The 27,619-nt window shown below is 39.3% G+C and overlaps 1 protein-coding gene across 8 annotated transcripts; it reads right to left on the bottom strand.

Moving 5' to 3' along the window:
- Nucleotides 1-1,333: 1,333 nt before the first annotated feature.
- On the bottom strand, nucleotides 1,334-27,619 carry NSUN3 (NOP2/Sun RNA methyltransferase 3). 8 transcript variants are annotated; one of them, XR_014492355.1, is made up of 9 exons: nucleotides 27,350-27,618; nucleotides 26,652-26,764; nucleotides 25,319-25,662; nucleotides 24,600-24,754; nucleotides 15,278-15,399; nucleotides 13,683-13,727; nucleotides 4,088-4,133; nucleotides 2,490-2,591; nucleotides 1,494-1,764 (listed from the first exon to the last, which is right to left on the bottom strand). XR_014492355.1 is itself a non-coding variant. In XM_083361379.1 (7 exons), exons 1-6 carry the CDS (start codon nucleotides 27,431-27,433, stop codon nucleotides 2,528-2,530), a joined length of 882 nt encoding a protein of 293 aa, XP_083217505.1. In that variant the 5' UTR covers nucleotides 27,434-27,614; the 3' UTR covers nucleotides 1,494-1,764; nucleotides 2,490-2,527. The 8 variants fall into 8 exon arrangements, 2 of the variants coding, with proteins under 2 accessions (XP_083217504.1, XP_083217505.1); XR_014492353.1 differs by having other exon boundaries at nucleotides 1,649-1,764; nucleotides 2,490-2,962; nucleotides 27,350-27,619; XR_014492358.1 differs by lacking the exon at nucleotides 13,683-13,727 and having other exon boundaries at nucleotides 27,350-27,615.

Genomic DNA, 27,619 nt, shown 5'->3' with positions numbered 1-27,619 from the left:
AACTTTATTTCATTAGATGTTGGCTGTTTTACCATGAACACTTTGACTGTGGACATTTGTGTTATTTCAGCAGAATGGAAACAAAACAAATGAATGAACAGTTAGTGTAGGTGTACAAAGGCTACCCTATTGTTCTCAAAAGAACAAATTCTATAGCTATTTCTGCAACTTTCTTAGAACTCATCAAGAGATAATGCAAGTTCATGAATTAGTTCCTGCACTTTTACACATCCAGTTCTCTACTTGAGAGGGAATTCATTTTAAGAATTAAGAGTTCCAAACAAATGTATCACAATATGATATACACTATATAACAGAGACTAGAGGAAAATACAATATTGTGTAGAAACTGGATATATAATTCTTTCACCCAACAGTCCATTTTTTAAAGAAGTCTGCTTTAGAGCGGTTATTCAGAAAAGACCTAACATCATTTTGAATCAATTCTTTGTTCAGTTTGCTGACTTCAGTAATTACAGAAGTAGTTATATAGAAATGCCCTTGCAATACTGGGTTGAATATAGCTATTCCTCATCCTAGATTTGCAAGTCGCTTTCACTGCTAGATAAACTACATTTATCTCCAAAGATGCACACCAAAGTACCACATTTGCTGGCAATCAGCTCTTGAAAGATGCTTTCAACAGAGCTCCCATATTGTACATTCTGGCAGCAGTAGAGGTTGCACCAATTAAGATTGTTTCAATATAATCTGTGATTTCCAGTGGCAAAAACAAGAACCTGCTGACTCAGGTTGATTTTGCTTGAAGCTAGAATAGTTTCATTATAAAAGGGTCGTTTATTTATGCATTTATATATTAACTGTTTTTCCTGATTTTTTTAAAAAAAACTATTTTACACTATATCCAGGAATGCTGAATTGCCACATATTATTATTTAGTTAGAAAAACTTAGTGACATGCAATCTGGGAAACTAGAAAAGTTGGCATGTGCTTCTCATATATAAAATAAAAGTATCTGATTATGTCAGGTGGTTATACTTTAATTTATTAACTGTTTATAAATAATTGTGGTTAAGTTGGTTTCCAGATTTGGTTTAAAGAGAAGTATTGTTTACTTTCTATCTGGCTACCAGGAAGAACCTACCTATTAAATACTGAATGTGCTTTAATTTGAAATCAGTGTTTTTCAGCATAATCCATTACACATTCAAAACAGGTTATCATATTCCATCTAACAATTGGGAACAAAAACAGGAGAAAATGTAAGTTACTTCCAATAGCTGGAACTGAAATTAACTTCAGAATAGTTTGTATCCCTAGTAATTGCTGCAATATGGCTATAGGATTTAACAGAAATCTCTACATGAATCATGCATTTTTTCAAATATTTTAAGTAGTTCAAGAAGAAAATACAGAGATTTATTAAAATTGATATTGTCAGTGGTATATCAATCACAAAATGCTCATTACTTTTGTAAAGATGTAGCCATACAAAACCTTGTCATTTTGATTCACAAGAACTACACAAGCATTTCATGAATCACACTTTCTTTAATTTAGATATATACATTGGTCCCCATGCCTTCCCTCTTTCTGGAAGTACTAAAAGTTCATGCTGTTGGACATTGGCAGCAAATCTGAATTCCTTGGATACTGAAGTGACCACGGTGTGCAAATCCACTGGCAAAACATTGTTGCAGGAATCAAGGATGTGACTTATGACATCATTATTCTCTGCCTTAGAAAGAGTACATGTAGAATAAACCAGATATCCTCCAGGACGCAAAGCTTTAATTGCAGATCTGTTAAATAATAAAAGCAAAACAAAGCAAAAAAGAGTAAATATTCTATTAAATTGGATTCATCGGCATACATATTTACACTTGGAATCTTCACCTGCCAGAAAATGTGCATGGTTATGTGCATTAAGTTTAACATTTCAGTAATGACATATGATTATTACTGCTCAGTCTATACATACAATTGAATCCATTACTAAAATGTTGGAAGGATATATTACTTCTTGCCCATAGGAGATAACTAGCTCACTGTTTTTCAAACTTTGACCAAATGTTAACCTGACAATAAATTTTGGAGAAAAGAATAAGAGATAGGAAGGGAGAAAAATGCATCAATGTAAATTGTTGTTTACTGAACTAGCTATAAGGAACTGGCTATTATATTAATCCTGGTTTATATAAAAAATAATACCTAAGCCTCACACAACACTAAGCCAAAAATAAATATATGAGGTCCACCTGTAAGTAATGGAAATTTAAGAATACAGGATTTAAACTACAGAAATCAACTGAACATTTCTTATTTCAGAGCAGCTCTCAAGATACATGGCAGTCTTATGAGGTGACTAAAGTACCACCTCACCATATTACCTGGGTTACTTTTGGGTTACTTCTGAATACGTGGATAATGAGCTCTCTAAGAGGTTGATTACCCACAGGCTGCATGCTTGTCTCTTTCCTTCTCTGGAAAGGGGCAGGAGAGGGGGGGTTCAGAAAATTATAAATACCTTGTTATGGGAGGGACCACTGTTAAAATAAGGCAGTTTCATATCCTTCTGAAGAGGCCCTCCTTGGAGTCAGAGGTATTGAACAATTTCTGTATCTTTCCCCTTGTTGAAATAAGAGATTGGAATTAACTAGAGTGCCCTGGATGGAGTAGATATCTAAATATGTTTCAAGCCGGGAAACAGGATAGAGATACCAAAATTTAGTTTTTTCCTCCTCTGTGTGTTTGTGTGTGTGTGTACAAATTATTCAGTGGGCTGAATGGCAACTGGTAATATATTGCAACCCCAGGTCACACTGGAGATGCTATCAAAGTCTCATCCTGGTGCTTGAAGACTTTTAATGGTCTGTAGGAATATTTTTGAAAGACAGGAAGAGGAAAGTCACAGCCAGGGCAATGGTCAGATAAGAAATATTTCAGCCCACTGAAGAAACAGGTTTGAAAATCGTATCAGAAGGGACCCTTCTTCCCTCCCTGGAAAGTAAAGACAAGGGGAGAGAGATGTATTTTTAGATTTCAAAGACTTTAACCTTACAATAAAGGCAGTGTTAATATTCATGGAACTGCTTTTTCATCTGGACTATTCTAAAGGACAGTATGAGGAAGTTCAAAATAAATGGGAGAGCAGATACAAAATAAATGTACTAAGATACAGCTATTTGTGTATATTGTTTCCTTGGTGCCAACTGTTATCTTTGGAGTTGCAACCCCCTCTCTCTGCAGGAACAAGCCTGTTCCTTTAGAGGACTTCCTGGACTTGCAGTTTTTGCTGAATTAGCAAGCAGAGGCCAGGACAACAAGAGCCTTCACCAAGCTTCATCTGGATGCCAACTGAGACTTGGGGCAGAGACCTGATTATGGTGGCTCAAGCCCACATAACTTTTTATACATTACTGCAATGCAGGCTGCATTTAAAGACTGCCCTAATGTTTAATTAGGTGCAAAACGTGGTAGACTGAATGCTCAGTTACTACCCAGTGGGCATCTGCTTATAACTTTGCATTAATTTCCTATTAATTTCTGGTAACATTGAAAGTGCAAGTCTTTACTTTTTTTCTTCTACTTAATTGTATCCCAATTCTCAAACTGCCTGGACAACTCCCTGAAGTTTTCTTGGCAATGTTTTTCAGAACTGGTTTGCCACTGCTGCATTCCTAGGGCTGAGATAAAAGTGACTGGCCCAAGGTCACCTAGGTGTCTTAATGCCTACAGCAGGACTAGAACTCAAGTCTCCCAATTTTTAGCATGGTTTCTTAATCACACCAAACTTGCTCGTTTCTAATCTATAAAGCAATTTATAGCTTGGCACCAGATTACCTGTATTGAATTTTGAATCTTTTCCTTTGAGTTGGCATGACCACTTGTGATTGTACCAGGAGATGCAGCTAGTTTCACTTCTGAGACACTAGAGACCAGAAATAGGAGCTTTTCTGTCATGGTGCCAGTTCTCTGGAATGGCTTCCTGTTGACTGGTTCCAACGTTATTTGCCCTCCAGAATTAGTTAAAAACAACTTTTCTGGAGTGCACTTCAAAGCTGAACCCAGGTACCGTGTTTCAGGCAATGTTTTGTATTGTATTTCTTAATTATTTATGATTACCTTAGTTTTCCTATTTTTGAACAGCCAAGAATCTCTGGATAAAATTCTGAATAATAAATTAAAAAAATGAAACAGTTTTGAAAAATTTAATTAATTTTAACTGGCAAAAAGCTGTACTTTGAAGAGGAAGAAATATGTAATTATCATTTTAAATTTTCAGCAATTCTGAAAAACCCAAGACATTTACAATTTTCTCTCAAATACTATTCACTGCAAAATGCCAAAAAGTATATACAATTTTGTGATTGGTTGCCATATTGTATTTAGGCAGTTTTATCTTTGGGTCATCTATTCACACTTAGGTGTAAAAGGATGCAGATACATCCTACGTTGGAAAAGAGAAATAATATAGCATAACAATTCACGTTACAAACTTCACTCTCTCAGCCCACTCCTTGAGAGAGTAATTACAAGTTCTGCATTCTGCTAGAATGGCCAAGAGTAATTCTCTCATTAATTTATCTATTCTCCATATTAAAAAAGGGGGGGAAAATCAGGGAAGATAAGGAAGACAGTGTGTCATACTTCAATGCTGCCATCTTGTGTTCATTAGCAGAAACTATTTTCTGAGACTGCAGAGCTGGATCTGATCAGCAGGGAAAAATGTGCTCCAAGCCAATCAAACCGCAGAAATGACATTGACATTCTCCCTTCTTATAAGAGGAATTCTGTTTCCCCCTTCCTACTTTTATTGATCAACTTGGCATCTTCACATCACAGTAATTTGATTTCAATTTCTTCTTGCAATGTCCTGCTACTCTTCCTTGCAAATTCATTGGAAGATGCAAGAAACTCTTGTTTGTATCCACAACATACAATTTATTACAGGGCTGAGCAGTACTGGGACAATGCAAATGAAGCCCCAGAAAGCTTCATTTATCAAGTCTCCAGCATTTGTTTTTCTAATCTCATAGGCACAAGTTTTCCATCAACTCCAGACTGATGGTGACTTCTCTTCAGCCTTGAGTGTTCCTTCAATTAAGGAGAGTCTTATACAAAGACTTCTGAAACTTTTTATAATTTAGTCATAACCACATGTAGATGCAGCTGCTGGAAGACTAGGTTTGCCAGACATTCTAAGAGTAATTTCTTAGAAGGCCTTGATACAGTAGATCCTTGCCATTGTTTTAACTGCTTTGCCTGGCATTGTAAAGAACCATCGACAAATGCTGTGCTGTAATCTCTATGGGCCCAGCCAAGCCAGGTTTCAAGGCAGCACATCGAAGTAATTCAGATTAAAGTGCAATGGTAACTCATTAAAGGAGAATGTTGCCTCTGCACAGCATTATATATTTTTGTTACACAATCACTAGTAGAGAAATATTAAGTCATTAGATATTTAGAGCAAAATCTCTGGGTCTTGAGTGCTAGAAGTCAAGTAAATTAAAATAAAAGCTGTCCAAGTAAAATTGATTAAAAAGCTATTTTAAGTTTTTAAAAATGTGAATTGAAATTGATACTGCACAATCAGACATTATTAAAACCTGGCCTCAGCTTGTGAAAAGTCCCCCCCCCTTATTTTAGCACTTCTGAAAGTTAAATCTGGATGAACAACGTAAAATACAGGGAGTTTCAGAAGGGATGCAAAAAAGATGCAGTATTTTTTTTCCCCAATGGAAGTCTCTATTGTATCAGAAGGATTGAAGTTTTTTAGTTTAGTTTAGTTTGTTGGTAAGAGGGGAAACCAGTTGCAAATACTGTATTTGTTTTCAGGTGATTCATAGATATTTTATAGCAATGGGATCACCATTATAACTGAAAGGCCCTGAGAGCTAACATGTGGTTGGTCAATTTTAGCTGTTTGCTTTGTTTTTACATTAATACCTTCAGTTTACCCAAAAGAGTAAAGTATGAGGGGTTTATAATGTAACAATGACATATACTGAAATGTGAAATGTGCTATGAGTCCAGCAAACATTGAATTCCAGAGACATTCAGACTCAAACCTGAGTCTACTTATTTGTTTCTATGTCTTCTGGAAGTACTCAAGAAACAACTGTTTGAATAATTGAGAGTAATATACTATTTTTACTTGTTTTTCAACATGGGTGCAATAAGCCAACTCAAAATTCTTACAAAAATGTATTCTTTAATATTAATATATATCATAACATTTCCACTGTGTGATTTATGACATTGCAGGGCTGTTTATGATAATTTTCATCCCCTCTAAATCCTAAATTTGGAGCTCTCTAGTAAATTTTGTGTTCAATTTTAGCTAGGAAACTAATGTTAGCATTTTTTTTCCCATTTCAAGATTAAACTCTTGAAATATGCTCTTGGTGAATTCCATTTGTGTAATGGTAGTGTAGCAAAGCTTCCTGGTTGCACTTTTCTACTGCATCCCAGAGGAAAATTGTATGAAATTATACAGGAGAATGGAAAATGATTCTGTAATCAAGGACTGGCACGTGGACATTTTAAAGCTTTTTGGCCTTTGAAGAACACAGGTACAATAAGTCACCAAAGGAAGAAAGTGAAAATTAGCTACTGCTGTATTGTCACTTAGCTAGGTACTATTTTATCAAACTTCAATTTCTTTTCTTCCAGGAAACAGGGTCCAATTTGATTAAATATTCTTCAGGGAAATGGGCAATTTCAGCTTGCTAGTATTTTTTTCTACCAACAAGGTTCTTGTTGTCAAAACTGTTCCATTTTAGGGACATAATTTAGAATGATTTATACAAATTTGCAAAAATTTCACTGAATGATGTATGCTTCCTACAGCCAGAAGTCCACAAATTAGATTCTATATGTCAAATACTGGAAAAAGAAAAGTGAGGGAGGTCAATGTTTTTAAATGTGATTGATTTCTCTAAAGGAAAGGGGTGACATGATGCATTACTACAATAAGACACTCATATTTTGGTTATAAATCACAGGCTTCTTTTTGGTAGGAAGTCAGTCCCTCCTAAGACAAAGGAGTAAGAAAATACAACCCTTTTTGTGATGTTGCTATGACAGATTTCCATAAAAAGCTCTACTTCTTTGAAAAGAAACTATTTTAATTCTCTCTCAATTATGTGGACAATGAGTTTATATGATCAATAGCCTGATATAAATTACCGATGAGAAAAAGAGAAAAAACTCTTGCTTATTAGTCTCCTTGCGGCATATCGTACCTGCTAGCAATATAAATTAACATTTCATCTACTGTAGATTAGTAAAACACAATAAAATATAAATCTTAAAAAGATCTATGTTCCTAGACCAATGTCTAGGCCAGGGGTATCTAACTGCCGGCCCGCGGGCCGGTTGCATCATATGGAGGCTGCGCCCACCCCAGCTCTGGCAATGCAAAAAGTCGCGATACGTCACGACACGTCATGTGATTCAGTGAGTTTGACACCCGTGGCCTAGGCCAGGGCTTTTCAACTGGTGGTATATTGGCACCTGGCAGGAGGTACGCGGCTCTGCCCAGCCTAGTGGGGGAGGGAAAGAGCCAAAGCGGCATAGTGCAGGACTTGCTGTGAGAGAGTCCACAGGAGCTACAGGACGGCTGGGGAGAGACAAAGGCCCCAGGATCAGCACTTCTGGCTCACCCAGAAGAGAAAGGAGGAGGAGGAGGGGGCGGAGACAGGAAGGGATATAAAAGGAGGCAGTTTGGGTGAGAGAGGAACAGAAAAAAAAAAGACGCAGCCTTGTGAAGATGAGTCAGCTGGAGCTTCACCTAAGGGAAAAGGAGGAGGGAGAGAGGAGTTCAAACAGGCCAGCCGGGAGCCGATCTACAACTTCTGTGGCAGCCATCTGTGCCAGGCAGGCACACAGACGGCAGCAAGAAACAGACAAGAAATGCAGCGGGGGAAGGGTTTCCTTCCACGAGGAATGAAGAAAGGCAGCATAGGCTATGAGGGAGGGAGGAAAGAAGATGGCAATGAGAAAGAGGGAGGTATAGAGAGCAGGAGGGAGGGAGGAAAACAGAAAGGAAGTGTTGGAAGAAAAAGACGGGGGCTTGCTTTCCAGCCAGGAGGCTATACCTTTAAGAGAAAAGAAAAAAAAATGAAGCAGCACTGTTTGAAATAGAGAGGAAGCCGCTGCTCAAGAGATGTTTATTGGCAGAAGCAAAGTGCCGTTTCAGCAGTTCAGTTCTGGATCAGCTGAACAACAAACCGGGAGTGTGGAAGGATTCTTATGTGATTTTGTGACTTTGAAGTTCTGGGATTTGTGCAAAATGTTTGGCAATTTCTATTGTGGCTGGTGGCTGATGTCCCGTGGTCAGATTTTGGGTCAAGGGGTTACTGGTTCTAATTCTATTGCTCTGCTATTGTTAGATGTAAATTTTGCTGCAAGGGATTTTGAAGTATTTTTGCCCTGAATGGATTTTGCCTGTAGCATTCATTTACCTATGAATGGAGCAATTTGGAGAGCCTGCCTTAGTCAGCAGCCAGTACTTGCTACATTTGTTTTTTTTTTTTAAAGTGCTGACTGCCAGCTCCATAATTTTCCTTTCTAGCCAGTAGCTAATTTTTAAAGGGGAATGCACCTTTTTAAACTAGTTCCCTCAGCGGCTTGTCTTTTCTGTCTCTGGAGGCTCTTCCTTATTTGATAAATATACGGAAGGAGGAAAATATTGGGGGGGGATCAAATTCTTCCTTCAGAAGGAAGAAGATGGGAATGAGAAACAGGAAGGGAGAGAGGAGGGAGAGAGATTGGAATGAAAGGGAGGGAGGGTCTGAAGGAAGTTCCACCTTAGCACTTGGCCACCAGCAGCCCTGCCATTGACTTTGCTTGTCAAAAGACTGCAAAAAGGGATCACATGACCCTGGCATACTGTCACTATCATAAATATGAATCAGTTGTCAAGCATCCAAATATAAATCACATGACCCTGGGGATGCTGCAACAGTCATAAGTGTGAAAAAAGGCCATAAGTCACTTCAGTGCCATTGTAATTTTGAACAGTCACTAGGTGAATTGTTGTAAATCAAGGACTACCTGTACTTTATCATTTTTTTTCTTTTGGTCATCAAGTTTTTGACATCTTGCTACGTGGTACTCAAATACTGCCATATCCTAAAAGTGATACAATCAGTGAAAAGGTTGAAAAGCCCTGGTCTAGACCATCTACCATTGAAACACAGCATCATTTATATACTGCTCAAAAAAATAAAGGGAACACTTAAACAACACAATGTACTGTATTTAATAGTAGGATGTCTTATCTTGTGTTCCCTTTATTTTTTTGAGCAGTATATTAAAAAATAAAATCAGATACTGGATCGGTATATGCCCTCAGCTTACAGTCAGTCACTATGTGATCTACAGTTTGACGTGACCTCGCAGTCAGACTGAGGGGAGGATACTATACCCCATTTATACAGACACCATGTGAAATGCGAATATGATAGGAAACTGAATGCTCTTCTTTAAAAATTTTGAATCTTAACAGGTTTAAAAGGTACGGATACTATTGGGACTTCCGGTGGCTCCGCGGCGCCGGAGACAGCCTTCCCGGGCTGCCCGCGGCTCAGCTGTGTGATTTTTCGCCCGAAACAGCGCCGATCAGCTGTTCGGGCGAATTTGAAGCCCCCTCCTCGGGAGAAGAGGAGGGGGTGAGCCCCCAGGTAGGGGTCGAGTTCTCCGGGGCCGCCTGAGCTTGGAGCTTGGGCGGCTGAAGGATTGAACTCCCCCGTAGCCTGGGCTGCTCCCAGCTGGCTAGCGTCTCTGCTCCGGACTTTATGGAGCAGAGCCAGGCGTCTGCGACCATCCCTGCTTGAAGGAGAGACTATGAAAGGAAAAGAGCAGGCAGAGCAGTACAAGAGGGAAAGATGAAGAGATGAAGAGGATTATTTTATTTTACTCTCAAGCTTGATGGACTTTGCTTAAAACTTAAAGTGAAAGTGCGTCACAATTGTAAGTAAAAGATGGCGGCTAAACCTCCCCCTAGAACTTTTCGGAGTGCTGGAAATTCTCCGGTGCAACAACAATCATTACTGCAGGCGTTGCATTCTCCTGATGTATTGACATCGAAGGATCTTGAAAAACATACCCAGTTAATTTTGGAGTCAATGGGTGTTAAATTTGCACAGATGGAGGAGAAATTGGAGAAATTGGAGCAGAGAATGGAAGAAAGGATGGAGCAGAAACTTAGAGAGATGAAGGTAGACATTTTGTCCTCAGTGCATAAAGTAGCTAAATGTGTGGAGGTGCTGGATGATCAAGTGGAAGACTTGACTCAAAAGAATGCTATATTAGAAGCAAAAGTATTGGAAATTGAAGATTTAAAAGACAAAATGGATAGCGAACAGAGTCTGGCTCAATTTTATCAGATGCAGTTTGCTGTTAGAATTAGAGGCCTAAAAGAGAATATTAAGGAAGATTTAAAGCAGCTGGTTTCTGAGGCTTTTGAGGGGGTATTGAACCATCCAGCATCTGAAATAAAACAAGGCATGGACAAAGTGTTTCGTGTGAATTCGTGGATTGCTAAGCAGAGAAAGTTGCCTAGAGATGTGGTGGTTTATTTTGTAAAAAGGGAAATTAGAGATGAAGTTATACAAGCTGCCTATGATACTAAAGTTGTGATTGCTGGTCAAGAAGTTTTGGTTCTAAAAGAAATTCCTCCAAAGATTTTAAAGAGAAGGAAGGACTTTATATTTCTTGTGCAAGAGCTCAAGCAAAGAGATATAAGGTTCAGATGGGAGATCCCAGCTGGGTTGAGCTTCATGTATGATGGCAAAAGGTACTGTTTGGGTACTGTGAAGCAAGCGCATGATTTTTACAACAATGTTTTAAAAGCAACCCCATCAACACTTCTGGAAGCTGCAGAGGGATCTGGAGAAGGAGAACATCAAGAGGATGAAGATGGACAGATAGACGAGAAGGGTACAGGAGGAGATCAAGCTGCAACTCTTTTGGATGATCCTAGAGAACAGAGGGTGACGCGTGCTGCCTTAAAACGCTCAAAAAAGATTAAAAAATAAGACCAGTAGAAATCTATGGAACTTCCACAATATACTTATAGTCAAGTGGTAGTTGTGTTTTTAAGAGTTTTGGGATGTTATGTATGGTAACAGAATTTTCAATTTGGAATTAATGGACAATTAACTACAGAGGAAGAGGAAGAAAGTTTTGTGGGTTAATGCGGGTTAATTTGTGTAAGAACTATCTATTATAGCCTATTTTGGCTAGAGAGGTTAATAGGGATAGGTGCTTGTGATGTGTAAGTGAGAATATGTCTAGGTAATAGTGAATTGTGGAAGAACATAGATGGGAATGATGCTAGTTTTCTTTTATTTTAGTTCTTTATACATATTTAGTATTGTTAAGGATTGGTTTACTTTATATAAGCTAGAGAGTGATGGATTTTAGAGTTTATAATTGTTAGTATATGATTGTTTATGATTGCTTTTTAGATATATACCTTGTATTTTGCTCTGGGAAGTCGGGGGGGGGAGGGGGGGAGGAGGGGAAGTAGAGGGGGGGCAGGGGAGGGAGGAGGGAGAGGGGGAGGGGGGGAGATAGGGGGGAGGCAGGGAGGGGAGGAGGGAGGGGGAAGGGGGGTTTTTTAAAGGAAAATTGTATTTTAAAACTTTTCAATAAAAAAAAAAAGGTACGGATACTATTTAGACTATATGTTGCAGAATGCAGAGATGGTTAGCAATAACCAAATAATGTTTTGCAAAATTGCAGTGCTAATTAAGGAATAACAGTCCTACTTTGTAAAATTCAAATTTCTATACAAACTTTTCTGAAAAGAAAGGCAGCTCTTGAACAATTCCCACTGGCCCTCTTTGCATAAAACAAATGATTCTGCCTAGCCAAGTGACTCCTCTATGTGCACCAATAACACACATGAGATGGCCCAGTTCTTTCAACTGCAATATTATATTACTGGGGGGCGGGGGGGATTGGTAGGAGGAAGACTTTTCCCTAGGACCATGGTGGCACAGTGATTAGAATTACAGACTAATTCAGGTCACTGCCAGGAGTTCGATCCTCACTGGCTCAAGGTTGACTCAGCCTTATATCCTTCCGAGATTGGTAAAATGAGGAATCAAATTGTGTGTGTGTGTTGGGGGGCGGGGGAACAATACACTGACATTTGTAAATCTCTAAGAAAGTGCTATAAAACACTATGGGGTGGTATATAAATGGTTGGAGGTAATATGCTGACTCTGTAATCCACTTAAAGGAGGCGGTATAGCCCTATGAAGCGGTATATATGTCTAAGTGCTATTGCTGTTGCTATTACTTTACTAATTTCTAAGTGTGTCTCATTGCTCTATGTCTCAACAAGTGTTGCTATGGAGAAATAGAAAAAAGAACGGCAACAGAGACAATGTTTTTAGAAAGACCTTGTTTTTATAGGACTATCTTAGAAAAGATAAGTGCTAGTTAACCTTTCAGTAGCAGTTCCCATAACTGAATGGAATAGGTTACTTTAATCTGAATTAACTCTATGCCTGCTTAAGCTAAATTTAACATCTAGCAGTCTAGTCAATGTATCCCTTTTCTCACTTTTTGCATAGCTCATTCACTGCCTCTCTCATGACCCTGTCAAGCTTATTGTGTGAAGAGGACAATAGTACTGGATCCAAGAGAAGTTAATTTTGTTAAAACCTATGTTTACAAATGTTCCAATGAATAAAAGAAGTCAAGTCAAAGGAAGTGTACAAAATGTCTCTGTGTGTCTGTCTGAGTGTTTTCCCAAGGACTGGATTGAGCCCTTGAAGTAGTCTACTCCAAAATGTAATCAGAACAAAGGAGTGGATCTAGAAAGAAGAAACTTTAATTTTAATTCATTGGGGTTTTTTAATGCCTTCAAATCAGTGTTGATTCTTTACAACTGCCTGGACAAGTCTTGCAGGATTATTATTGTTATTATTTTTGGTAAAATTGCAGTACCTTCTTCCTAGGGATGAAAGAGTGACATCTCCCCCAATTGGTTTTTTGCCTAAAGTGGGACTAGAACTCAATTTTCTTGTTTTGAGCGTGCTGCCTTAATGACTCTACCCAACTGGCCATCTTAATTAATAATTAGATATCTTAATTAACTAATAGGCACCAAATAATTCAATAATATGATTTTTTTATAATTTGGTGTATTCCTTGAAGGCATTAAGGAAACATCATCCAAGGCTTCTGAGAAATTACACCTCTGGTTTATCATTTTCTTTGCTCCAAGGTGTTCATTCCTCTTGCATTTCATCAAGAAAACAACACTCTTTTCCATTCTATTCTGATACGTAGCTAGATTTATTTTCCCACAAAGGTGTTTAAAAACATAACAGTTATGTAACAGCCAGGCAACCTTCAGGGACACTATGACCATCGCACTGCTTTCAACTGGCTCTTCTTTAGTGACAAGGGATTCGTTTATATAAAACTGTGACTTATTCAGCTTTATAACATGGCTAATACTTTGAACCAAAGACAGCTTTCATTTTTATTTTGATAAATTAAGTTGTGATCAGGACTCAGACTATAGCTAAAAGGAACTACAGTTGGTTTAAATAGAAATGGAAAATGAAATATTGAATCTTATGCTAAGATAGGGACAAAGAATTTTCCGATTAGGATGGGGAAGAGAATAGAGACTAACGCAAACAACTCTTCATATGTGAATCTTATATATAATAATTAGCCTTATACATACTGTATGTTTAAAATATGTCTCCCAGGCACTGCCCATTGCATAATACTATGGAGAAAAAGAAAATTCTGATAATAATGTGCATTGCGTGTTTGTTTGTGTGTGCTTCTCTGCTAGAGAATGTAATTTGTTATGATTCATTTTTATTTGCTTATGGACTGCATGCCCTCAATGAACTAGCCCTCTAGGTAAAGCAAAATACCCAAATTAAATTATCAATTTGGCCTTAGGTAGAAATATATAACTGGGCTTTATCTTATATTTATAACATCTCAACTTGAACTGGCAGATGACCTCTCTCAGCAGCTTTATCTTAAACAGAACCAGAGAGAGAACTGAGTTCTGAGACAACCTCTTTCCTTTTGTTAAACTGACTGAATTGACTTGCCCAGGTCAGAAAGCAGAACAGTGCCTTGAATTTCTAATCCTTGCAGGCCATTCAGAAAAATATTGTGGTTGACAATATTGAAGGCTGATAAGGTTAAATAGTGCTGCCGCTATTTAAGTTCCATCACCGGGCATCCATTAATGGCCAGCGCTGCTACCAACCCATGCTAATGTCTGAATCCACATTGTCCACTGATGGCATCCTGATGTGTTGGATTTTTAATTCCCCGACCACATTCTGAGTAGGAGTTCTGAGAATTGTAATACAATACATAGGAAGAGAAGTAGGTTAGGGACAAAGGCTGGCCTAGATCCTTCTTACAGGTACTAACTTATGACAGCAACTGGGACTAGAATTTCTGTCGCCAAACAATGGAGTCATAAAGTGTAACCATATTGGTTAGCGATTGCAATCCTTGAAATCCCAGTTGCCACTGTAATTGAATCCAACAAATGTGAGGCAAGGCTGACATCCCACAACCAAAATCAGTGTGGCAGTCAGCAGGAAGTTACAAGTCTCAGGGCTGCAGGCAGATAAGTGGCTGCTGCCAAATGGGAAACTAGGTGAGGGGATATGCAAGGTGAGTGTGAGTGTAAATGGTGATCACGTGACACTTGACAACCAGTCGTGTGAACAGGTAGCTAAGCATCCAGGCTGTGATCACGTAACCATGGGAGTTCTGGGATGACTGGAACTCTGGAACCACCACTGATTCAGGGTCAAGTAATTTGTAATTATCATAAGTTCATCAAGGATTATGTGTATTGCTTTCTTCACTCAAATTTACAGATTAACAGACACTTGGTATTCACAACTTTTACTTATTTACTACAATTTAAGAATTACAATTTTTTTTCTTTAAGGTGTTTTTAAAAAGGCATTTACCAGGCATTGATCTGTTCCTGTTGTTCAAACTACATCAAAACTCAGATATGGATGTCTGATGTTTTCCCTTCCTCCACCCTTTGGGAATGTCCTAGTTACAAATATGAAAGAACTCAGCAGGAAAACCTGAATGGTGCTCTCTATACACTATGGTAATTACTAGGAAAAAGCAGTGTAGCTCCATGCTTTTTGGAACAATGACTGGCTCAGCGTGACTACATATGGAGAGGATAATACATAGGTCAAGAAGATGTAGTTTCAGAATATGATTCAGCACGTACTTCATTCTGTGAATGAGCAGTCCTTTTTTCTTTTCAATTTTTACCTGAGCAGTTGTATCTGTACAGCAGATAATAGCTTCCTTTGTGCTAAGCGCAGAGTAGCCTGCTGGGTATCAGAAGAGAATAACCAACTTCTATCATTTGAGCAAGGAGCATCCACTAGGATCTGAATAATCAACGACAACAACAGAAAAATATCTTTAGTAGAATCACAAAACATAATCATGGAGTTAAAAAGGGCAAGCTAATTTAACCAAAGACATTTCTTACAAATGGCTATCATTTGAACAATTGAGTAACTGGTCCTACTGTGACACTGCTCTTGTTAGGAAGTTTTTCAACATTCAGTAGGATATTGTCTTCCTGGAAATTAAACCCAAGACCTACAGCCGGGAATAATAAACAGATCTTAAATCTTCTTATATGACATAGAGTAATTTAAAAAAAATGTATAAATGCTATAAAAATTCTCCTTTAATTTTCTCTTAACAAAGCTAAATTTTGCCAAAGGTAGCACAGGGTTATGAAAAATATTGTATCTGATATAACGTACTTACTTATACATTAAAAAAAACACAACCTTTTGCATTCCAAGCCATATGTATAGTCTGTATAAAAGAAAGACGGCATTAACCTCTTCTTGAGCAAATACTTATGAAAATGTAAAATAGCTTCAAAATACTTTTTACTATGCCATAGCCTATAACACAAAAGCTTCCAAAAGAGTTTACCATAATGGGTAAAAGAGGTTGGAACACTAAACTTAGTGCACTTTTTAAGTACCGTATATACTTGAGTATAAGCCGAATTTTTCAGCCCACTTTTTGGGCTGAAAAATTCCACTTCGGCTTATACTCCAGTCAACAAAAAAACTTACCGAGGACTTGTGCGCGGCCGAGGCTTTGGTGCTTCCGGGATCGCGCGCACCTCTCCCAAGCCACCGCCGTCCGGAGACCTGCCGAAGTTTGGGGAGGTTTGGGGAGGTGCGCGCGCACCTCCCCAAACGTCGGCAGGTCTCCGGACCTCCGCGCCCTGCCTGCCTGAGCGGAAAGAAGCAGGCAGGCAGGGCGCGGAGGTCCGGAGACCTGCCGACGTTTGGGGAGGTTTGGGGAGGTGCCCAAACCTCCCCAAACGTCGGCAGGTCTCCGGACCTCCGCGCCCTGCCTGCCTGAGCGGAAAGAAGCAGGCAGGGAGGGCGCGGAGGTCCGGAGACCTGCCGACGTTTGGGGAGGTTTGGGGAGGTGCCCAAACCTCCCCAAACGTCGGCAGGTCTCCGGACCTCCGCGCCCTGCCTGCCTGCTTCTTTCCACAGCGGAAAGAAGCAGGCAGGCAGGGCACAGAGGTCCGGAGACCTGCCGACGTTTGGGGAGGTTTGGGGAGGTGCTCAAACCTCCCCAAACTTCGGCAGGTCTCCGGACGGCGGCGGCTTGGGAGAGGTGCGCGCGATCCTGGAAGCACCGGAGCCTCGGCCGCGCGCAAGTCCTCGGTAAGCTCCGGGCGGTCACTTGCTTCGCGTCTCCTGAGGGAAGGGGGGGCGACTGGAGCGGGCGTGTTTCCTCGCCTGCTGGGCGCCGCGATTTGCCCGGGGAACGCGCGGGCCCCGAATGGCAGCGTGGAGCGAGGAAGCGGACAGCCAGGGCTTCCCCGAGAGCCGTGGCCACACAGGGTATTCCTGTGTATTCAGGCTTGCAAAATGGCGGATCGAGCCTCTGCTGGCGGCAGAGGCTTGCAGAGCGCGGATCCAGCCTCCGCCGGCGGCGGAGGCTTGCAGAGCATGGATCCAGCATCCGCCGGCGGCGGAGGCTTGCAGAACGGCGGATCGGCTTATACTCGAGTCAATAACTTTTTCCAGTTTTGGGGGGTGAAATTGGGGGTCTCGGCTTATACTCAAGTCGGCTTATACTCAAGTATATACGGTATATGCTTCTTTCTTAATTAGCAAATTAGTACTTTTTGGTATAAAGTTCATTAAAGGTTTTAAGAAGATAAAAGCTATCAGAAATTAATACCAAGTAAACAAAGAAAAGGAAAAGGAAAAGACTAAAGTACAAAAAGATAAAACAGAAACAGAAATCCTTTGCAGCAAATACAAGTATGATTATAAAATCTTAAGTATATTCTTATAATAAAAAGCTCAGTATTTTATATTGTCCAATGTTTTCTAATCATTAAAATCATAAATCAAAAAAAAATCTGCATCATGCAAGAAATCTATAAAGGGTTTCCAATCAGCAACAAATAGATATTGTCTTTTCTATAATCAAAGAAGTCCATTTAGTCATTTCTGCAAATTCCATCATCTTCATCAACCATTCCTCCACTGTGGGCCGTACGTTTACACTTACATGCACTTTTGAATATATAATAATTTTTACTAAAATCAGTTATCATGTAACAAATTGTTACTGACAATCTTTGTTTTAAATTGCTGGGTTGGATTATATGTATATGAATATTTTTCACTGATATTATTGCTTATATTGCTTTATAGAATTTTTATTTATTATTTTTCACATTTCTGAACTGCCCATCCCCCTCAAAGAAGGTCCAGTTAGATCCTGAAGCTCCTGAAGTTTAATGTCCTGTTGCAAATTGTCATGGGTGACATATATGTGAGCACAGCACAAGACATTGTGGGCTGTTCCCTGACACCACTGGATGACATCGCCAGGGCTCATTGCCTTGGAAGAGTGAGGAAGATTCTCAGGGATGACTCACACCCTGGATGGTATCTCTTTACTCTCCTACCATCCGGTAGGAGATATAGGAATATAGCCAGCCGTACCAACAGGCTGAAAAATAGCTTTTATCCGTGGGCTGTTAGGCTTTTAAATAGGACATAATCTTATGCAGAATTGACTTGGGAGGCCGGTGTGTGGTGTAGTTGGTTCGCATGGTGTGGTAGGATGGAGGGTTTGTTGTCACTGTGTGTTGGGGGGAGAGAGCACGGGGGGAGGCTCAGCTAATCTCAATGTACCCATGTTGTACTTTGACAATAAAGGTTTATTATTATTATTATTATTATTATTATTATTATTATTATTATTATTATTATTAATGTATAATTATTGTTGTTGTTGTTAGTTGTGACCCCATGGACAACGTTCCTCCAGGCCTTCATGTCCTCTACCATCTTCTGGAGTCCATTTAAGCTCACGTCTACTGCTTCAGTGACTCCATCCAGCCACCTCATTCTCTGTCGTTCCCTTCTTCTATTGCCCTCAATCTTTCCCAGCATTAGGCTCTTCTCCAGTGAGTCCTTCCTTCTCATTAGGTGGTCAAAGTATTTGAGTTTTAGCTTCAGGATCTGGCCTTCTAAAGAGCAGTCAGGGTTGATCTCCTCTAGGACTGACCAGTTTGAATGCCTTGCAGTCCAAGGGACTTGCAGGAGTCTTCTCCAGCACCATAGTTCAAAGGCCTCAATTCTTTGGCACTCACACACCATTTTCTTTGTCAAATACAACCACCCTGGTGTATGATATATTATCAGACTTAGACCCCTTGACACATTATACAATCTAGCATTTTCTAGGAGTCTGAAATTACTTTTTCTAACTAATAAATTTTATTGAAAGGATACACTTTCATAAGCTGCAGTTTTTAAATAAATTTTGTTAGCTGGAACAGATTCTACCATCTTTACTTCTGTCTGATATTTGATATCAGAGACCCTTCCTATAATGTCTGCTATTCAGTATTTATCATTTGAATTCTTAGCCAACTGCACAGCATCATCTGTACCCAAAAGTACACTACACCTGTAACTTCTTAAGACTGCTTACTCATTTGTCCATAAATACATAAAAAGTAATGAGAATCATACACAGACATTCCTAATTCAAAATCAAACCGTTTACTAGGATTTCATTTATTCTCATACATGTTTTCGTCCTCCCCATACATTAATACTTAGCAACCAACTTACACAAATGTTCACGCTTCGCTGTTCAACCTAACGGCATTTACGGTTTCATATTTTATTTTATTTAGAAGTCTTATGCAGCTATCCAGCTTTGGTGCCATAATCTTGAGTAGCTCACAGAATATTAAAAATCCAAATTTTTAATTAAGATTATAACAAAAGCTTCTGACACCCCAAAGAAAAAGCATTTATCAGCATTAAAGTTTTTCTAGGCTCCATCCCTACTCAACCCAAGGCTTGCGGGAAAAGTTTGCTCTTGGTTTCCAGCAGTCTAGGATGGTAGCAGTCTGCTAGATCTCAGGTGGAAGGGTGTTCCACAATCAAGGGCATTAATTTTTAGACCATTCATTTCAATTCTAGATTCAGTACATCACTGTCATTCCTCTATGAATCCCTAAAACACTCTTTCAGCGTTTCTTCACTTTGACTTCATCCCAAATGATTTCATCACTTTTACTTTTAATTCCGTTCTCTCTGTTGAAGGTTCCTCGTGCAAACCATTTTATCCACTTCCAGTTTTATTTCCACTGTAATCAATCTGCATTTTCTCTCCTTTAACCTTTCCTTGCTTGTTCTTACATCTTTTCAGCTCTGTTTTTTTTCTATAAAGACTTTACTTTCCAAATTTATGTAGCTACCCATATAAACACATGACTTTGGGCAGCATACAAAAAAAAAGTCTTTACAAATAACAATCATTATTAAAAACATTAAGAACTATAAAACACAGCTAAATAGACGAATACAGTGCTACCTCACTAGTTCACCAATTCCCTCAAGTCCCTAGGCTTGATGCATTCACTATACATTATACATTTTTCTCATTTTTTTTGCATTAATCATTCTCTTATATGCAATTTTCTCATAGATTCATCATTTATTTCATTATGCTTTTAAGGATGTTTCTCATGCATGCATTCATAACGTCTCCACACTTATCACTTGCATTCTGTAACAATTTCCACTTATTCTGTTGGAATACTAATCTATGTTTTAACATCATTTCATACTTTCCCTTCTGGCAATTATTTAACTTTGATTCTAGTTTATTTCACTTATTTCTAAGTTTTTTAAAGTTAACTGCAGCATTCCCTGCTAATGGAAGAAATATGCCTGACAATATGGGTACATTATAACTGTTGTATTACAAAGGCCAATTTTATTCCAAGCAAGTTCACACAATTCTATGTCAGTGATTTACTCACAACTTACCACCTAGGAAGCATATGCAGTGTATTCTGCACACCTGAATTCTCAGGATACCATATGGATGTAGGTATGTCTCCCACTCTAGACAGAAACATACATACATGCATTCATGGACATACATAGAATACTCTTTGGCTATTCTTAATTTTGTTTATAATTACATTTTAATTGCTAGTCCTGCATTAAGCAAGAATCTGCACTATGGGACTTCCAGGCCACTAAATCTCCAAGTACCAGCCTTGAATAATTCTGTTATTGTATTATTATCTGTAACTGCAAAAAAGCCAATGCAGTCCTTGGCTGCATCAACAGACGGATAGTATCTTGAGCAGTGATAATGCCGACTTCTGGTTTGCCATCGCGGCCACCACAAATGCCGGAAGGCGAGCTCCGTCTTCCTCATTCGATTTTGCACCACTGGGGGACCCTGGAAGGGGTCGAAAGTCACCCTGTAGGGGTGACCAGCAAGAAGGGGATCCCCACTTGACTGTGGGAGGGTCATAGACCTTCTGCTCGATCCAGGGCAGCCCTCCAAACCAGCAGACAAAAGACCAGCCATAGAAATATGGCTCGTCACTAGGCTGCAGACAGCCAAAGTCAAACTTACCACCAGGCATTCCAAAGCAGCACGGATGAGACTGGGTGAGATCTGAACCTCTCTTTAATCCAGGTATTTTTTTTCTTCTGCAAAAGCTGCCCAAAGTATTTTTCCCCCTGTGAGGAGAGAGGGAACTTTTATCCCACCCTCTAAGAATAGCGGTGACTGACTATCCAGGGGACTTAAAACACTGAAAGTATAACCTTAATCTAACTGGATTTATATGCTTCTAGAATTTGGGGACCAAAAGATTTCTTATCCTTACCGAAGACCTTGGTTTTTATTTACAAAAAAGAAATAAAATTGGAAAAAGGATTATAAAAATTTTGGACTTAAAAAACCTTAAATGGCATTGGTGACAACTTGTGGCTAAGTTTGATATTATAACTTGTTATTGTCTAAAGGAGACTTGGCTAGAATCCCAGACTACAGATAAGACTTTTCCAACCTTGACAATTATCAGCTGTCAGAAACTCAGCTGTGTTCATTCTGTGACTTAAAGCTCTTAATTTAACACACTACTAAGAGAATATGAAGACCAGGAACAGATTCTCCTTATGTTAAAAGCAATACATGAAACCATTCTTTCAGCTTGTGATGAAATAAGATGCTACAGAAAAGAACAAGATGTCAGCCTAGATATACGAACTCAAATTTTGACTACAACTAAAGAATCAACTACACAAAACATAACAGAAGAAGTGCAACAATTAAATACTATGACAGAGGATTCAACTGACCAACAAATACAGTCAATGGACAGTCCAGAAAAGAGACTGACAACACTGAAAATGGAAAAGACTTTCTATATAAACCAGAAGAAACTTGAGAGAAAGAACAGACCGAAGGAAAGATAAACATACCAGGATCTGGAATAACAGAGACACGATTTATTAGCCCTTCCAAAAAAAATGTTGACTGGATGGTCTCTTTTATTTCAAATAATATATATAATAACAGACCTAAAAGCACTGACATAGAGGGCGAGATGGCAAAGAAAGAAAGCTAGAATAAGGCTGAAGAAAATTGTGGTTTTATCACCGAGGATTTTTATTACTAATAGAATATACTTTGAATACCAGATTTTGTTATGAACTGAGCTAAGGAAAACTTTGGTCATTTAAAACTTGGAAGTATAAATACTAAAAGTTGAATTTGAATATTGATGGGAAATTAAAAATTGGGGAAAACAAATAAATAGGATATTGCTTGTTTATAAAGATTGAATGTAAAAGTAATTAAGATACATAATAAGCTAAAAAATTATTGATAAATGTAATAAATATGTTTTTATTTAATTGAGATAATAACTATTAGCTTAAATATGAGATAGTAGATATCAAGAGAAAAAGAGGAAATATTTGATGTTGAAATAGGGGAAATTTTGGTCATTAAATTTAAGACATTTAGAAACTAGTTGAAAATAATAAATGCTATATTGTATTATTAAATAGATGATGTAAGATGGTGGGAAATAGAATATATTAAAATAGGTGTATTTTGAATATTAGACTTCGTTAAAAATTGTGATAAAGGAAACTATGGTTACCAAAAATTTGGAAATTATAAATATCAAATGCTAAAAATTGGGGAAAAGTAACTACAGGACATTGACTGTTTATAAAGACTGAATGTTAAAGCAACTAGGATATGTATAAGCTAAAAATTTATTGATAAATGTAACAATGCTATCTTTGCTTAATGGATATAATAAGAATTGTATTAGTTTACATATGAGACAGCAGATATTAAGGGAAAAGGAGAGGAAATATTGGATGTGGTAGTTTGTACTAAAGATTTTTGTATGTTATTGAATTATTGATTAACCCAGCCCCCACATTGTTTTTTAAATACTGAAATGTAAAAGTAGAAAATCAATAAAATATTACACAAAAAAGATAATGCCAATTCATACTGAACTTATAAGACCATACTTGGAATACTGTGTTCAATTCTTGTCAGCACAATATAAAAAAAAAGATGTTGAGACTCTAGAAAGATTGCAGAGAAGGGCAAAAATGATAATAGGGGTTATGGAGGCTAAACCTTATTTATTTGTTTATTTATTTATTTTATTACATTTATATACCGCCCTTTCCTGAAGGACTCAGGACGGTTTACAGGGTGATTAAAAACAAAAATACAAAAGTTAAAAACAATTTTAAAAAATTATATCCGTCCCTGAACAAATAAAATCCCAGTTAAAATTAAAATCAAAATTCTCAGCCTGGGCCAGAGAGCTCGAAGAGCCAGGTCTTCAGGTCCCGGCGGAATGAACGGAGGTTGGGGGCAGTCCTAAGCTCCACTGGCAGCTGATTCCAAAGGGAAGGCGCACCCACTGAGAAGGCCCTATCCCTGGGTGTTGTCCGCCAGCAATCTCTTACCGGTGGCACCCTGAGAAGACCCTCCCTGTGGGAACGCACTGGACAAAGGGAGCTTGATGCCGGCAGCAGGTTTTCCCTCAGATATCCCGGACCCAAGCCATTTAGGGCTTTATAGGTCATCACCAGCACCTTGAATCTCACCCGGAGGGTAACCGGGAGCCAATGCAGCTCGTGGAGTAGAGGTGTTACATGGGAGTATCGGGAAACCCCCATCACAACTCGCGCGGCCGCATTCTGCACCAGCTGAAGCCTCCGAGTGGTCCTCAAGGGCAGCCCCATGTAGAGAGCGTTGCAGTAGTCTAAACGGGAGGTCACAAGCGCATGACTGTGCGTAGGGCATCTCGGTCCAGATAGGGTCGCAACTGGCGCACCAGGCGAACCTGGGCAAAAGCCCCCCTGGTCACGGCTCCTATATGGTCTTCAAAATTGAGTCGTGAATACAGGAGGACGCCCAAGTTGCGAACCCTATCAACGGGGGGTAACACCTCACCCATCGTTAGAGGTGGAATAGTCTGGTTAGCCCGAGATTCCGATATGCACAGCCACTCAGTCTTGGCGGGATTGAGATGAAGCCTGTTTCTCCCCATCCAGACCTGGACCGCCTCCAGGCAACGGGACATCACGGCGAGGGCATCGCTGGGTTGGTTCGGGGTGGAAAGAAAAAGTTGGGTATCATCAGCGTACTGATGATACCCCACCCCGAAACCATGAATGATCTCACCCAGCGGCTTCATATAGATGTTGAAGTCCACGAGTCATAAAAGAGCCAAGGCTGCCTACCCCTGGTCTACTAAAGACTTCTCCAAAACACCTGATGGCAGGACAAGAAGCAACGGGTAATTATTAAAGAGATCCAACCTAGAATTAAGGAGAAGTTTCCTGACAGAGTAATTAAATAGTGGAATGGCTTGCCTCCAGAAGCTGGGTTGCTCCATCTGTGGAGGTTTTCAAGAAGAGAATTGGACAACTATTTGTCCGAAATGGTATAGGGTCTCCTACAGAAAGGGAGTTGGACAAGAAGACATCCAAGGTCCCTTCCAGCTGTGCTATTCTATGTTCTATTAACTTATTCTTCTTGGAGACGAGACCCAAAGAAAACCAATGGTATATATCTGAACAAAAATAAAAATGCATTTTTTCTGTATTCTGTACAAAGAAAGAGCTATCACTATGATATGCTTTAATTAGATAAGTTAACTAGAGATAAGAGGAAAACATAGCCTTCATAAAATTATTAGCCAGTATAGACATACCTTATCAAACTTTTCAGGCTGAAGATTTCCTATTTCTCTTCCATCATTAGGAGAAACAGTAATTAGGCTCATCAAAGATTCTGGAATGAAGGATTCTAGTGTCTGCTTCAACCAATGAAATCTCAAGTTATCATATTCATTCGACTGTAAAAGCCCTATACAAGAAAGGTAGATTAAAAAAAAACACACATAGCCAAACCAGTTTTCTCAAGGCACTTAAGAGTATATTTAGAATATAAATTAATTCCTGGTTTCAGCCTAAAATCAAGGAAAAAAGAATGCCATGAGAGCATTCCTTATCAATGCCTTTGAATAAACTGTTAAATGTATTTTTGGGAACAAGTTTGCCAACAATGTATTATTGGGTTTACTAATGGACTAGTTTACCTGGGAAGGCATAGTGGCTCAGTGTTTAAGACGCTGGGCTTGTTGGCTGGAAAGCCAACAGTCCAAGTTTGAAACGGAGCACCATGTGATGGGGTGAGCTCCTGTTTGCCTACCTTAGCAGTTCGAAAGGATGCAAATGCGAGTAGATAAAAAGGTACCATTTTGGTGGGGAGGAAACAGCGCTCTGTGACGTCATGCTGGCCACATGACCATGGAAATGTCTTTAAACAGCACTGGCTCAACAGCCCTTGAAACACAGATGAGCGCTGCCCCCACAGTCGGTTATATCTAGCAGAGTAAAATCCACAGGGACTCCTTTCCTTCCTTCTTACCTGGGCAAGCATATTGTAGTGTGGCTACTGATTTACCCCCTGGGGCAGCACACATATCCAACACTTTTTCTCCATCTTTTACTTCCAGAGCCAGTACTGCCAGCAGAGAGGCAGCATTTAGCAGGTAGTACTGCTTTAATTGTCCGTCTCTGTGTTTCTGAGCAGGGAATCTTCCAGGAGCATCACTGATGTAACACTTCAATGATTGTGGAAAAGTGGATGAAGGTCTTGGGAAAAGGAGGCGATAGTTCTTTAAACACAAATAAGACTCCATTTCAGAAGAGAAACTGAATTTATTAAGGAGGACTGCATATTGCCAGTACTGTGGTGTTGTAAGAATTTCCCTGCAGATGAAAGAAAAAAAATCTAGGTATTTTTATTTTATTTTATTTTAATTCCATTTATATCCCGTCCTTCTCCGAAGACTCAGGGCGGCTTTACAAACTTAGCAGTATGAAGTGTATGAAGTGATATATAAGAATTCAACAATTTGTTACCATGAGTACTTGTATCTGAGATTAGAGAGGTTAAACTAGTCATTAATTTCTAGATTCAGTTACATATGAAGGCAATTAAAGGAGGATAGAATATTGCACATCTTTTAATCTGAAATAAGCCACTCTGAATGTGTATGCACAAGGTGAAAGCTGCAGAATTTGTGTTGCAAAATATGGCCTTGAAGTCAGGAAAAAATCATGTCTTTCATCATTGGCTACACAATTTATTTTCTTATCACTAAGACCTTAGAAAAAGGCATTGTATTGGCATAGTGCTTAGACTGTTGGTTTAAGGGTCAAATGATCAAGATTCAACTCTCCTGGAATTTACCAGCTGTTTTTATATGACTTAACTTAGTTACTGAATTAATTCACTTCCTGTATTCACACAACGAATAAATTAATCTAATAAGCTGTGATTCCATAATAGAAAACCAAAGTTAAAACTTCTTTATTTATATGTTAAATTAATATTCCAGTTTTGTTCAGAACCTTTAAGGCAGCACACATTCGATTATTATTATTATAACTACAAGGTCACCTGGTTAAATAAATAGTGCAAATTCAACCAATGGCTGAATTTGGACGAGTCACTGCATAGCCAGGTTTGGGTGAACAAAAATTAGGCAGGATATAAATGCCAAATATTATACCACCTTTATGCTGCCCTCCTAAAACCTTGGGTGCAGCCTATGGAGAAGAGGAAAATTACATAAAGATGTTTTGTGCTTTGGCATTTTGGGGACAAGTACAATTTTAATTGTAATTATTTTTTTAAAAAAAAATGGATTGGGGTCGGGAGGAAAGAGTAGGAAGAAAAGAAAACAGAAATTGACCTGACTGAATTCCAAGTTCCTCCTCCCAACTCTTTAGAGTACTGTTTCTCGAAGTGATTGAGAACAACCTGGCATGTTTGCTTCTGATGCTTTGTTTCCGATGGTGACTCTTTCTGATGTGGCATGGGAGAGGGAGAGAAAGAGACATGCATCAATACCAAGTATGCAAGTTATACTTTAACCGGCAAATATCTCTAAAATAGTTCGATTTCGGGGGCAGATTATTTGCAACAGGGATCGCTCACATCACTTACACCTTTTGTAGGTAAAGTGAGCAGAAAACGCCTAAAACTCAGGCATGTGCTCTTATTGTTTCCCGCAAGAAACTGTGGAACCCCATTCTATCCCGACGAGGAAAAGAAAAAAGAAAAACGCACCTTTCCATTAACACCGGAAATGAGGTCTAAATTTCCCTCTTGGTTGTATTGGCTAAGTCGCTAGGATACCGCGGGGTCTATCATTTCACTTTGTCCACTTAAGTCAGGGGTCTTCAAACTTGGCCCTTTTATGACTTGTGGACTTCAACTCCCAGAATTCCTCAGCCAGCTTTGCTGGCTGAGGAACTCTGGGAGTTGAAGTCCACAAGTCATAAAAGGGCCAAGTTTGAAGACCCCTGACTTAAGTCGACTGGCATTCTGGGAAAGGCAGGAAAACGCGGCGAAGCAAAAGATTGGTCTGCTCAACCGGTTTGCACTCACCTGGCTCCTCGCCGAGGAATACCGCTCCTTTCTGCGTCGGCAAGCGGCAACCCAATTCGCCCGAAGCATTCCCCGCGAGAGCATGCTCAACGTCGGAAGCAGCGCGCATGTTGTCCTTTCCTCCCTAGTCAGGCCGGCGGAAGCGTCTCAGAAATTCGAGTCACGGCGGAGAAGAAGAAGAAGAGGGGACCGCCAAATAGCGCCACCTGCCGGGGAGGAACTGGCAACGACTCGTGGCGCAGCGGCATTTGACTAGGCTGGGATGGAATT

This window comes from Vipera ursinii (assembly GCF_947247035.1).
Source record: "Vipera ursinii genome assembly, chromosome: 4".
In the NCBI taxonomy this organism is placed as follows: Eukaryota; Metazoa; Chordata; class Lepidosauria; order Squamata; family Viperidae; genus Vipera; species Vipera ursinii.
The sequence above is the reverse complement of the archived record's forward strand: the minus strand, read 5'-3'. Positions and strand labels throughout refer to the sequence as shown.

What these genes read in the sequence shown, in the direction of transcription:
- NSUN3 (XM_083361378.1), bottom strand. Translation starts at nt 27,433, where the DNA reads ATGCTCTCGCGGGGAATGCTTCGGGCGAATTGGGTTGCCGCTTGCCGA. An exon ending in GGAACTTGGAATTCAGTCAG is followed by an intron (nt 25,663 to 26,651) that starts GTCAATTTCTGT and finishes TTTCATCTGCAG; the next exon opens with GGAAATTCTTACAACACCAC. An exon ending in ACTACAATATGCTTGCCCAG is followed by an intron (nt 24,755 to 25,318) that starts GTAAGAAGGAAG and finishes TTTCTTGTATAG; the next exon opens with GGCTTTTACAGTCGAATGAA.